We start from the raw sequence: 13,434 nt of genomic DNA on the forward strand, positions 1-13,434 counted from the left end.
AGCGTGGCAGGGCTGTGCTTCCCAATCGGGCAAATTGATATCCCGAGTCCTGCCATTTTGATCAAAACAACGTGCACCTCACAATATAAAAGCAGAGTAATTCACATAGCAAGTGTCATTCTAAGACCAAAATCCTCCATTTCAAGTTCATTTATCATACCTTAAACCACAGTATTAGGCGTGACACATCTAGCCCTAATTCCATACCTCGACCATGCCTATCAACTACAATCCCGAAAAGGATATTCCCGATCTTACGGGGAAGTCAATCTTTATAACAGGAGGTACAAATACTATCCACCCTACATTATTTGAGTCCACAACTAACAGCCAACATAGGAACCAGCGGCCTCGGCGCAGAATCGGCAATCCACCTCGCCAAGCACAACCCATCACACATCTACCTCAGCGGCCGCAATGCCACGAGCGCAGAAAAAGTGATCAAACAAATCCACAAAAGCAACCCCGACCTTCTAGTCACATTCATAAGATGTGACCTAGCCTCCCTGGCATCCGTCAAAGAAGCCGCCGAGCACTTTACCAGGCAACACATAACCCTAGACATCCTGATGTGTAACGCCGGAGTTATGGCCCTACCCCCAGGCCTAACTGTAGATGGCTACGAGCTCCAATTCGGCACGAATCATCTCGGTCACGCACTGCTGATAAAAAAGCTCCTGCCCCTCCTCGAAGTCTCTAGTAGCCCACGCATCGTGCTCCTCACCTCACAGGGGTGGGGTTTACACCCTCGCGGCGGGATCATCTTCGAAAAGCTCAAGACAACGCAGGATATGGCATTCGGCGGGCCGTGGCAGCGGTATGGGCAGAGTAAGCTGGCGAATTTGATGTATGCGCGCGAGCTCGCGAAGAGGTTTCCGACTATTACGTCGGTGTCGGTACATCCTGGTGTTGTGAGTACGGGTCTGGCTGATGGTCTTAAACTTAAGGATAAGATGATTGTTCATGCGACTACTTGGTGGTATATTCTGCAGGCGCATGAGGGTGCGTTTAATCAGACTTGGGCTGCTACTGTGGACAAGGCGAAGCTTCGGAATGGGGGGTATTATGAGCCTGTTGGGAAGTTGGAGGATAGGAAGCTTGATGCGAGAGCGACAGATGAGGCGCTCGGGGAGAGGTTGTGGAATTGGACCGAGGAGGCTTTGAGGGGATATTGATTTGGTGCTGGTTGGAGTGAGTGCTGGGTTTTTGTAGGACTATTGATATGTAATGTTATCGCGAAGTTATATGTGCTGTGTTCAATAACAATCTTCTAGTAGTTCATTCCGCTGTGACTTCACAATCTGTCAGAAAAACCACTAAAATGAACCAAGATCTATTTCCGAGATTTCCAACATACTATGATAGCCTGGTTGGGGTGCTGGAGGAGAGGTCCATGTGTCGTTTCTTACCTTATGAACTTTGTAAAGTAATATTGATTTGGATGCGAGATCATGAAGAGACTTAATAAACCCTAGGGGTATCCAACTGAACCAATCTAGGAGGGAAAAGTTACGAGTCTATCAGCTCAAGAAAGAAAAGAAAGGAAAGGTGGTGGATGCATTCTAACCATCCCCGAGCGGGATGTCCTCAAAGAAATCAATGACCCAGTCAGTGGCCTACAAGAAAAGTCTTGAATCCTCGCAAAAATCCCGAGCAGTGTGATCTGGGACAAACAAGAAAAGCAGGCCGCTCCCGCGGCTTTGTGGTATACAATGTTTCATAGTCTTTTTGGATGTCTTTCTGTTGCAGGGAAAATTCGGGCCTCATTCTTCCACCGCTGATGGGCTCCAATAGACAGAGTCCCTCCAAGACCTCAGCAGCCTCGCAGCAGCATAATGTCCATTGCGTTCCGCAAGCTCAACAGCTTTGTGATACTGCGGTTCGCCTTCACCGACAATCAACGCTCCTTCATCGAGCAGAATTTGTAGCATATCAATTCGACCGTGCTCTGCTGCTCCCTGCAGTGAGGTACGTCCATTGTATTTTGCGGGAGCTTCATTGACATCTGCTCCTAGGTCGAGTAGTCTCTTTGTAATACCAATGTAGCCTTTGAGACATGCAATCTGCAATGCAGTGGCACCTCCATCCGTGGCGGGAGGGCTATCAATCCTGGCGCCATGCTCCAAAATTAGGAGGTTGACAAGCTCCATGTTTCCTCTTTCAACGGCATATTGCAATGCCGTTCGACGGCGAGCCCCACGGCCAAGATAGTTGACATCGATTTTTCCCATCAATGTGCGCGCGATCGGGACCATTTGTCTATCGACTGCGGCTTCGAGGGGGCGATATGTTTCTTGCTCTCCTCTGACTGGTCCAAATTCGTTTGTGCCAGAGAAGTACTGGATGGTAATCTCCTGGGTCAGATCGGGATTGAAAGGCAGTATATCCTCCACGAGCTCATTCAGATGCAAGAGTATCGCAAATGTCAAAGCACGACCGATCAGCCTTGGACTCCAGGACGTCCATTGGAGCAGGAACTGTAGATTCTTCCTAGACGCCACGACCACCGCTATTTCGAGTACTGACTCTGGTGGTGGCAGTTGAAAATCATCCAAATTCCAATGATTCTGGAACATTTGTGGTACGCCAGTGGGGTCCACTCCTGCCCCTTGAAGCACTTGAAGCAGTTGTAGGGAGGTTGTACCATGGGAGACTGCGGTTCCTACTGCAGTTGGGGCACTTCCGCAGAATCTAGCCAGCAAGTGCTCCAAATATACAGGATCTGTGCGTATAGCATCTGCAAGAACACGATCTGTAACATTTGCCCCCCGTTCCAAAAGATTTTCTGCAAAAATAAAATCCTGCGCTCGTATTGCTGCTTCCAATGGGGTTTGTTTAGACGGGGTAGAAACTTCATTCTCCATCCGATCTCCATTATCAGCATTATGTTCAAGCAAGTACTGAACTAGATTGGCCTTCTTCGCAGATAAAGCAGCAGCAAGGATTCCGGGGCCTGATACCCTCAGAATGCCTTGAAGAACTCCATTTTGCTCCAGGAACATTGCAGTGCATAAGCTGCCAATCGTTGCTAGTTTGGTTCCCACAAGCGTAGCTCCAGCAGCCATGAGCCTATCAATCAACACTTGGTTGCCCTGTTCAATGGCGGCTCCAAGCGCAGTGTAAGGGGCCTTCGTGTATTCATCATTGAGGCGTGCGCCTGCGTTTATTAAGAGCTCAACAACTTCGGACGAATTTCGCTGAATCGCAACGAGAAGAGCTGAGGATTCAAATTCCTGACCAGAAGCTGGTCTGTCAACTTGGGCCCCATATTCAATCAACACTCTCCACAGTTCCAACGTTGTTGAAAAGCCCTGTTCAGTGGCACGTTCAAGTAGTGTCATTTTCCCTTGCTTGTCGGCGAGGTTGATATTGACTCCAGCTTCGAGTAGAGCCTGAGTAATTTGAAAACTCCCTATTTGCACCGCTAGTACAACGGGCGAAATATAAGGCAGGCCATCGAAGTCTGGATTCAGGTCATAGCAGTCCCACAACAAGGCACGTACAACCTCGATAGATTGTGTACGAACGCCAAGGCCCAAGATAGTGGTCGTCGCAACATCATCCTCGAAATCGACAGTGACCAGATCATTCATATTGGCACCTTTGAAGAGTAAAATTTCAATCATGAGAACATTCCCATGTTTGACAGCCTCAGCAAGAGCACCAAAGTCCTGCCATCCGGTTCGTGCGTTCACATCAGAACAGGAATCAGCAATGTCTGAGAAGACTCCGATATCCTTCAAATGTGTGGCAGCACAAAGACATGATGGCGTTACAATAGCACCATGAAACATAAGAGCACAGATGGTTCTGTTATCATGTTCGTTGATGGCATAAAACAGAGGTGGATTCTCATTGCACGAGTGATTTACATCCGCCCCATAGGATATAAGAAGGTTGACAAGTTCCTCGCTGTGTTCATGGTGGCTTCCTGCAATAAATTGGAGAGGTGTCAAGATATCACCAGAGATTGACTCAATCAATGGGTTGTTTGGATTCATGTGGGCCTCAAGCATCATCTTCACCGCGTCCACATCGTGTAGTCTCAATGCACTTGCAAAGATCTTTTCCGCAATAGCTTCAGCAGTTGGCTCGCGAGTCGATAGAAGGATCTGAATGTGTTCCAAGTTCTTCCAACCATAATCGCTCAATATTCGCATCACCCTCTCATCATCTGATCTGATATTGCTCGCAGTCCGCCCCCCTGGATCTTGTGAGGTGATGTTGTTTGAAAGAAGAAAGAGCTCCAAGGCCATGCGATCTCTTCCCTTGTTTGTAGAACTACTCAGGTTCATCGACAAATCATCGTGCTGACCCGGAAACTCCTCTGGCATAAGTATGCTCAAAGCTGCCGATGTTCGAGAGCTACTACGTATATTCGGAGGATGACATAGTTTATTCCATGGTATGATTGTGCTCAATCGATGCATCAGTTCGTGGTTGACGGTGATAGAGAGCGCATCAGCACCACGAGGGGAACAGACGGTCAGGGACGAGGATGGCGATAGTACTTCTGAAATCCAGTGAGTCTCGGCTGAATCGGATCATATCCAGAAAGACATACCTTCATTCTCGATAGGGCGCACAAGTTTGATGAAGCGCAGCCATGGGAGTGACCGATTCCATGTAAGATCCATGCCCACCGATGGTGGGGTGTAAACAAAGAACCCTTCTGGGGTTTTCGGGGAAGGAGCTAGAAATCGATCAGTCTATCAATCTCCGAGTTGATCAGAAGCATCTACACAGCTTACCAGTAGTGAACCTAGCTACGCTCGAAACATAGGCATCTCTATATTTTGCCTTCTTGAGCTTTGGCACGTGAATCTCCTTTCCACCAATGTGGAATTCGCTTTTCTTATTGTCGTTGAGTTTTCTCTTGTTCAGCTTGTTTCCGATCCAAATCCACTCGTCCGCCTTGATGTGACCCTTGACAAACCCCCATTTCTTGAGTTGCCGGCTGTACTGACCTGGGCTTTCTATCTGTGAGCTAAGTGAAATGACCAAGTGGTATTGCAACACTTACGATTTGGCAAAAGAGTATTTAGACGTCATGTATTCCATCACGGAGGTCAAGGATTTGTTATCATGGATGTACAGACGCTCAATTTCGAGCTTGAATGGTTCGAAATCCGATTCCGTCATTGTGAGAATTATTGGGGCAGTACGCTATGACTAGGAGTGTAGTGTGCAGGATGAGTCTACTTAAGGGAATCTGAGGTAAAATCCAGGCCATCTAGTCAGCTCCTAAGTGGTTCCAACCTTCCGAACTAAAAGGCAACCGGCACTAACGACAGGCCGAAATTTGTAGTCTCATTGGCCGGTTCTCACACATCGCTATCCACAAAGAAGCTTGGCATGCATAGCCTTGAATTCCACGTAGCTGCCCTTTGGCGCATTGTGAGCTGTCATTTGTTAAATAGATTGATGAAGGTAGGTATGAGCTTGTTTAAGGGGTCTCTAAAGGTTTCAACAACCCCAATCTACAACATACCCGTGGGCCTTCCACTACTTGAGAGAAGAACCTCATTCGTCGGTTCTCACACATCGGGGCGGTTTTCTTTCTTGGGGATCCTCGCCTCCCATATAGGTAAATTTAGGATTTGCACCAAGGCTCATTTTATAAAGATCCGACACTACTAAGACCACAAGACACAAGCATAAATACAGTTCCCTGCCCCTGAAAGAATGAATTTCCCCCAAAGTCTCATCAACAGTCCTTTAGCAATACATACTTCTGGTCCCTCGCTTTGGGGGCTCTTCTTACATTTTTTAAATCGCTCTATTAGGTGAACATGACATCGCCCTATGATCAACAGTGGGAGGATACCCGTATTTACGGGTATAATCTAAGCGATTCTGCCCAAAGCTTCCATCCTCTAGCTCCTGATCTTGACTGGAGCGCATCCGCAGAATTCGAAGGGTTCATGCCCAATGATGTGGTGCCTATCTCCTCCTTCCTGTCGCTTCGCACTCAGCCGAATTCCTTGGCAGTGCAGGGGGGCTCTACTCGTGCCATGTCAACTAGCGTGCCCCACCAACAGATCGCCTCGAATCCTGGAATTGCAGCCTATCCAAATCTCTCCCAGGAGCCGGCTGTAATTTCCCAGGGACGCAACAGTACTCGAAGCCACGCTAGAAGAAATCAAATCAGCGGGTAGGGCAATTTCCCTGTTATTTAATACAAATGGAATGTCTAACTCACTCCATAGATCGGCTTCGCACAGCCCCGACGATCCGGAGTTTCGATGCAAGTGGGAAGACTGCAGCTACATGGGCACTTTCAAACGAGAATCTTCTCTCATCCGCCACATTCGGAAAATACACGTCAGCCCTCTTGCTCATCTATGTCCAGTACAAGGTTGCGAGAAGGCTTTTAATCGTGCGGACAACCTGGCTCAGCACACACGAAACAACCACTATATTTACTAATTCTTTTTGTTCTTTATTTCACGATTGTTTCTTTCCAGGCATGGACTAGGGTTTATATTTTTGTTTTCTCTCTTTCTGCCTCTCTTTTTTTAGTATCTAGAAAGACTAGAATGAATGGATGTTCTTTAGCAAAACGTAGTTTCTAGCAAAACGTAGTATGTACTCCATCCTAGAAACCTTAGTGCATTAACATTAGGAAGAAAGTCTCCAGGGCTACCTATATGTGAATCAAGCCTCCAATGTTCTAATCCCAATTCCACCACTATAAGAATCGTTATCAGACTACTCCATAGTGCCTACTTGAATTTTAGACTTATATGAGGAAGGAACGGACAAGCTCCCTCTTGATCTATGAAATGTGATGCCTCAGGCACCAATATATTGTCGGCGCAGATACACCAGGATACCGGAGGATTTATTAATCCTAAGTATGCAGTAATATTTCTTATGTAATCAGGACAGTATAAATTGCCAGGAAGTCAATACAGCAATACGGAGAGTTGAATACCATTGATTGGACCCATACATTTCCACCATACGGAGTAGTCGGACAGTTATGAGCCCGGTTCGCACTGAATAAGACTACTATATCGGCATATAGTACCTAGCAACTTGCTAGAAACTGTCTTATAAACCTCCACGAAGCCACTCCGCAGAAAGTCATCCCTTGTTTCACATCAAAACAACACAGCATCCAGCAATGGAAACAGCATCGATTCTCTCCGCCATGAAGGGCGATAAACTGAAGGATGCACCGCAATGGCTCACCTGGTTTGCGAAGGTGCAGCTATACGCAATGCAAAAAAATGTCTGGGATCACTGCAACCCGGATACCCCGTCAACTGAACGACCTGATACTCTAAAGGAACCGGTACAACCAGAATATCCTGAAGAGGGCACCGAAACAGATCGAAGGAAATGGAGAGACCAAGCAGACGTGTATAAAATGAGCTATGCTCGATGGGAGAAGCAAGCAAAGGGACTGAGTGATGTAAATGAATATATCCTCACCTATCTTGACCCAGTACACCACCTCGCACTGATCACATATCGTACACCGTATGATAGACTTGTGTATCTGAAGTCTCGGTTCGCTCGATCGACCGCGTATGAGGAGGAAATCCGAATGAGTTGGAAAGTGTTTGCAATGCAGAAGCCGACTGGAGACATCGACAAGTGGCTTCAAAAGTGGAACTCGCTAAGGGAGCAAGCGGTTAGTCTTGGTATCAAGGACGGAGATGCCAATAGGGACTTCCTGCACGCCGTGAAAGAAGTTCTACCTATATGGTGGCAAGGCAAATACCAGGAAATAGTGATGGAAAAGAAGGTGTACGATACCCGAGATCTCCTTGAATCATTCCGCGCGATGAATCGCGAGATAGGAGCACAGGTGGTGTCATCAACCACTCCTCCAAAAGGCGCTTTCTCGACCTGGCAAGGTCACCAAGAGGCGAAACCGGAAACAAAGCAAGAGAAGCTTCCGTTTGAGAAGAGACACTGCCCTTGTGGTAGCTCACACCCGAAGCATAAAGTTGCTACTTGCTGGCTCCTAAACGAAGCGATTCGGCCAGAAGGGTATACCCTAAACGAAGGGAAACTAGAGAAAGCAAAGAAGAAGTTAGGAAAGGACCACGCTTGGAAGCAATGGGTGGATAAAGTGATAGCTGAAGCTCAGCAAGCTCAGCAAGCACAGGAAAAACCAGCCGAATCCGCCAACCAAGTCAGCTTTGCAACCACTTTTCGAAGCAAGCCAAGTGAAGCTATACAGATTAGCAAGCACGTGCTCTCTGTGGCAAAGGCAGGCGAGCCCTCCCTCCGTGACCGGTGGATTCTTGATACCGGATCAAGTGCGCATGTCTGCAATAACCGAGCCCTATTCGTCGACTTCACACCTGATATAATTGACCTAACAACCGGAGATAGTACCACGCAGGTGCTAGGGAGAGGCAAAGTCAGACTTTTAGGGAGACACCCGGTAAAGGGAAGGATGGAGATCACCTTAAGCGACGCTCTATACTCACCAAGTTTCCATACGAGTCTCGTGTCGTACGCGATGCTAAAGAAGAAAGGCGGCCTCTGGTGCCAACGTACAAACTGTATACGGGACCCAAATGATAGACCTGTCGTCTGTGTGAACCTATGGGATCAATTCAATCTCTGGATCTTTGACAAGCCAGGCGAGGCTCCGCCACAACAAGCATATGCTGTGCAGCAAGCACAACGGAAATCAGTGAAGCCACAGGAATCAAGGGCTTCCTCTGAAATTTGGCACCGACGCCTAGCACACATTCAACCGCGGACCGTAGCAAAGCTTGCTACTATGGTAGACGGCGTTGTTCTTGACGATAAAGGAGGAGCAAGCACAGAGCAAGAATCTCTATGTCAGACCTGTAAGACAGGAAGTGCTCCGAGGCAGATTTCAAGACGACAAGTTGGACGTACCTTTGGACGTTTTGGAAGGGTGCATTTCGACCTAATTCAGCTGCAGCCAGCCTACAATAAGCACCGCTGGATATCCCACTTCTACCTAGAAGGACCGAGATTCCACTGGATCATGACTCACGAAGTGAAACCTGAATGTCAATTGGCCATCAACCAGTTTGTACAACTTGCAAGAAATCAGTGGAAGCTGCCAATCAAGGCCTTCCACTACGACAATGAAGCAGCAGCTGGCAGAGCAGCGGAGTATAGTCTCACAAGCGATGGTATCCTGATATATCACTCCCCCCCAGGGCACTCAGAGATGAATGGGTATGCTGAGAGATCAGGTGGAATGATTATCACCCGGATGCGTATGCTCGCCCTCGAAGGGAACCTCCCAAAGGAGCTATGGCCGGAGTTCGCAAGCGCCGCCGTATGGTTATTAAATCGTACACCAACGTATATCGCCGCCGAGAATCGGTGGGTGGTACCATGGGAGGAAGTGAGGAAGGAAGTCGCACCACAGGCGCCGAGGATAAACCTATCAAATATTAGGTTATATGGAAGCTTGGCGTACTGCAGGATTGAGAAGCAAGTACAGTCCGATAAGATGAACCCACGTGCAGAGATTGGCTTCGTGGTGGGATACCTTGCCTCGAATATCTGGAAGATCTGGTTCCCATATAGTGGGAAAGTGAGGTATATCAGGGATGCAGTCATTGACGAGACACGAAAATATACCCCTGATTATGAGAAATATCAGCCTATCCCACTACCAGCTATAACGGGACCACAGGAACTCACCGTTAAGGAGGTCGCACAGGTGATAAACCACCAAATTACTAGTCAAGAGGAGACTAGTACGATGGAAGAGAGGACTCAGGATCTACAGGAAGCACAGGAGCCTCAGCAAGTACAGCAGCAAGAGGAGGTTCCGCAACAAGCAGAGGTCCAAAAGATGACAGTCAACCAACGAGGGACTACCCCAGTCCAGGGGGTGGGTGATAGGTCATATTGGCCGACCCCAGACCCTCCACCACAAGCACTACCAGGTTCCTTTCCGATTGAACAGCCCCTACCACCACTACCAATCACCCCACCGCAGGAGCAAGAGAGGCATACTGGCTCTGGTCAGGGGGTGGATACCGAGGGAGATCAAAGGGACCAGATCCAGCAAGAAGAAGCGGATCTTGAAACCACTGAAGACGAACTAGAGAAGCAACTTCAGGCAGAGCTACTGGCTCCGAGAAGAGAGATAATCGGAGAGTTGAATACCATTGATTGGACCCATACATTTCCACCATACGGAGTAGTCGGACATATATGAAGAGATACAAGGGTTTGTACTTCTTTAAAACAAAACACTATACGCAGGACAAAGATTCTATAGCTATATATGCATAAATGCTATGCTATACTTCAGGTTGAATGATCACTCTGCCCACTGCAAGCATTCGTTCTGGTTTGAAGAAAACGTTCCTACAAAATTACTATACCTGAAGATAGTGCTTGTAGTGAGCATCAAAATTTGAAGCTCTCCAAGTTTCTTCATTTATCAAAAAGTCAATATAGGATAGCAGAAGAAATCCTTGCCCTACCAGGATGTAGCAAGCAGAATATAGAGAATTGAAACACATGGGGTTATACACCGCGCCACGTGATTTCCGCCACCAGCCACAGCTGCGCCACGGTAAATTATTAAATCCACAACGGATTCGCCTTTGAAAGAAATCCAGAAATTCAGCAGCCGTAATAACACCATCACTTACACCATGTCTCCAACCGGAAAGTGAGTATACACAGTTTCAGTCGTATAAAAATTACCGACCTAACAAAACTCTCTATTTTACAGCCGCGCCGACTGGGCCGACGACGAAGATTTCGATGACCCCTCCGTGCTCCCGCCGCAAGAAGTGATCGCGAACAAGGACGGCACCAAGACCGTCATCTCCTACCGCTACAACGATGACAACAAGAAAGTGAAGGTCACCCGCCGAATTAAGACTACTATTGTCCGCGAACACGTCAACCCTCAGGTCGCCGAACGCCGCAAATGGGAGAAGTTCGGTCTTGAGAAGGGCCACCCCCCGGTCCCACGTTCGATACCACCTCCGTCGGCGAGAACATCATCTTCCGTCCCAGCGTCAACTGGAAGGCCAACGCTAAGGAGGTCGAGAAGGAGGGTGGCGAGAAGGGCAGCATGAAGGACCAGCTGAAGGACAAGAAGGTCAAGTGTCGTATTTGCAGTGGAGAGCATTTCACGGCCCGCTGTCCCTTCAAGGATACCATGGCCCCCGTCGAAGAGGGCACTGCTGCTCCTGGTGGCGCCGAGGCAGAGGACGATGCGGGTGGTCTCGGTGCTGGAAAGTCCAGCTACGTTCCTCCTCACATGCGGAAGGGCGGTGCTGCTGGCGGCGAGAAGATGGGTGGTCGCTTCGAGAAGGACGATTTGGCGACACTCAGAGTTACAAACGTATGTTCTGCTGTTATTCTGCTTTCTACGAGCTCTACGAGCATCATGGTTGTTTATTTTTGTTTGGTACTGACTTTTTCTTTTTTTTCGTGGCAAACAGGTCAGCGAGTTGGCAGAGGAGAACGAGTTGCGGGATCTCTTCGAGCGTTTCGGTCGTGTCACCAGAGTTTTCCTTGCACGGGATCGGGAAACCCAGAGAGCCAAGGGCTTTGCTTTCATCAGCTATGCGGATCGCGGCGATGCAGCACTTGCTGCCGAGAAGGTGGATGGCTGTATGTTTCCAACATTCCGTTTTACGATCTTCTCTCTACAAGTTCCTCGAGTGCTAACCCGTTTTGCTGCTAGTCGGTTACCGCCACCTTATTCTCCGCGTCGAGTTCGCCAAGCGCACTACTTAAACTTCTTTCTCGGTTCTCTCTTACGACTTTTTGAATGGAACTTTTCCTTCTTCTCAGGCGGGCCTATCTTTGGGCCGAAGCTCTTTTCCTTGTACTGTAGGACCTGGTTGATAATGATGATTCCCAAAAAGACATCCAGGATGTCAGTTACTTGCATTCGTCAGTCTATACAAAAGCAATGGGTTAGAGAAATTTTGAACTTCATACATGGTTTTATTGGTTGTTTCACGGGTCGTAACCTCACGGTAGTTTGTCTTTTGTGTTCTTTTGATAATCCTTCCAATGTTCTTCTCGAAGCAATTATAGAATTGCTTCGGGGGCAACCATGGAACATCTCAAACACCCATGGGAACCCGATGAAGGGACCAGGGGCAAAGATGCTATAGTTCACCAGCATTTTATCATTTTTTCGACATCCGGATCAGCGTAGGGAAGATCATCGTTGGATTGGAACTGTGTTCCAACATCTACTAAGCATGTCAATGCGCAAATTCCCTAGTAAAAAGCCCAAATCAGCTCACGCTACTAACATAGTAACAGTGGATGCTAACCCACAGGCACCAAAGATACTCTGCCCTTTGCAAGCTTTCTCTCGCTGCTGACTTCAGACTTGGCAAATTTCCACATCTCCCCACCCTCCTAGCCAGCACAATTCTAGTGCCCAAGTGCCGGACTCGGCTGACAATCCTGCAGCCCGTTGACGGTGAAACTGTCATCTGGAAGAAAAATGTCGCAGGCCTCGACTGTTCGATTGTCTGAAGGCTTCAGGGATCGCAATCGAGACATCAAATTTTCTGCATCTTCGCATGACAGTGGAGATGACATCGGAAGGAAATGAAGCTCAGACACCCTGGACTTTTTCCTATTATGCCCTAGCTTCAACACTACTGCGTACTAGCTACGCTCTCGGGTGCCAGATCCCAGCCTCAATCACCAAAGTACCAATGTACAGATCGATATTAGATCTCAACAAGTCAAACCCAGACCCAGCCTCGCTGGCCAAAAGTTGATTGGAAATTTCCCGGTAACGGGATTGGGTTGCATAACGTAGTATCGCTGTTTCTTTTAGGAAAGAGACTTGAATCGGCGGGGAAAGCTTACCTACGGGTCCGGCTTTTCGCCGAATGCTCCCCTACTAGGCAAGACAGGCTACGTAGACAATGGGCGGAGAGGGCCGAAATGTTCCCTGTAGCTCTGGCCCTAGCTCCCTAATTTAGCATTCCACTCCGCCACAGCAGCATATAGTATGATAATCCAGACACATGTGAAAGGGGCGTTCGTGACGTTCCGAAGTCTTAGTGACATTGCAGGGAATATCGGCGCCAAAAATAACATGATGCCACTCGTCATTGGCCCAAGGAGTTTGACCAGAAGGGCAGTTGTTCACTGGGAACGTTTCGGCCGGTGAGCAAGTTTTTTTCTTGGCTGTTCCTCCGTACTACATCGGCACGGGTTGGGGTTGGCTGAGTTACTCCCAGGATAGCAGTCAAGGGCTGGTGAGAATTGCCACGGGGAGGCAAAAAACGGCCAAATGAATTGCTGGATGATGAGTGGAGTCTTCAACTGGTCTGCATCCAACGCCATCCAAAGCATATTTCCCGCCTGACAAGCTTCATATCCAGAATTTTGGAGGGCGGGGAACCAATGAGACATCCTTCTTTCCACTCTAATCCTTGTCTGGTTGATGTCTTGTCTTTCCATCCATGCCGACAG

The 13,434-nt window shown here is 48.1% G+C and overlaps 4 protein-coding genes across 4 annotated transcripts; 3 read left to right on the plus strand and 1 right to left on the minus strand.

Moving 5' to 3' along the window:
* Window positions 1-214: 214 nt before the first annotated feature.
* On the plus strand, window positions 215-1,175 carry N7479_003603 (oxidoreductase, short-chain dehydrogenase/reductase family; the record flags this gene model as incomplete). Its single annotated transcript, XM_057251300.1, has 2 exons — window positions 215-284; window positions 340-1,175. 2 exons carry the CDS (start codon window positions 215-217, stop codon window positions 1,173-1,175), a joined length of 906 nt encoding a protein of 301 aa, XP_057110625.1.
* A 588-nt stretch (window positions 1,176-1,763) lies between these two features.
* N7479_003604 (uncharacterized protein) lies at window positions 1,764-5,142 on the minus strand (the record flags this gene model as incomplete). The annotated part of the gene is made up of 4 exons (XM_057251301.1): window positions 1,764-4,513; window positions 4,565-4,693; window positions 4,752-4,972; window positions 5,024-5,142. 4 exons carry the CDS (start codon window positions 5,140-5,142, stop codon window positions 1,764-1,766), a joined length of 3,219 nt encoding a protein of 1,072 aa, XP_057110626.1.
* Window positions 5,143-5,792: 650 nt separating this feature from the next.
* N7479_003605 (uncharacterized protein) lies at window positions 5,793-6,429 on the plus strand (the record flags this gene model as incomplete). Its single annotated transcript, XM_057251302.1, has 2 exons — window positions 5,793-6,154; window positions 6,210-6,429. The coding sequence occupies 2 exons, from the start codon at window positions 5,793-5,795 to the stop codon at window positions 6,427-6,429; spliced, it is 582 nt and encodes a 193-aa protein (XP_057110627.1).
* A 4,140-nt stretch (window positions 6,430-10,569) lies between these two features.
* tif35 (translation initiation factor eIF3 core subunit g) lies at window positions 10,570-11,926 on the plus strand. Its single transcript, XM_057251303.1, is given in 5 exon segments — window positions 10,570-10,639; window positions 10,703-10,917; window positions 10,929-11,323; window positions 11,424-11,595; window positions 11,669-11,926. 5 exon segments carry the CDS (start codon window positions 10,623-10,625, stop codon window positions 11,719-11,721), a joined length of 852 nt encoding a protein of 283 aa, XP_057110628.1. The 5' UTR covers window positions 10,570-10,622; the 3' UTR covers window positions 11,722-11,926.
* The last annotated feature ends 1,508 nt before the right edge of the window (window positions 11,927-13,434 follow it).

The sequence above is a fragment of the Penicillium vulpinum genome (genome assembly GCF_028829585.1).
Source record: "Penicillium vulpinum strain IBT 29486 chromosome Unknown utg000002l_segment0_segment0, whole genome shotgun sequence".
Lineage (NCBI taxonomy): Eukaryota > Fungi > Ascomycota > Eurotiomycetes > Eurotiales > Aspergillaceae > Penicillium > Penicillium vulpinum.

Bases quoted from the DNA above. Each gene is read 5' to 3' on its own strand.
- tif35 (XM_057251303.1), top strand. The intron at 11,324-11,423 runs GTATGTTCTGCT...CGTGGCAAACAG, and splicing joins CGACACTCAGAGTTACAAAC to GTCAGCGAGTTGGCAGAGGA. The intron at 11,596-11,668 runs GTATGTTTCCAA...TTTTGCTGCTAG, and splicing joins TGCCGAGAAGGTGGATGGCT to TCGGTTACCGCCACCTTATT.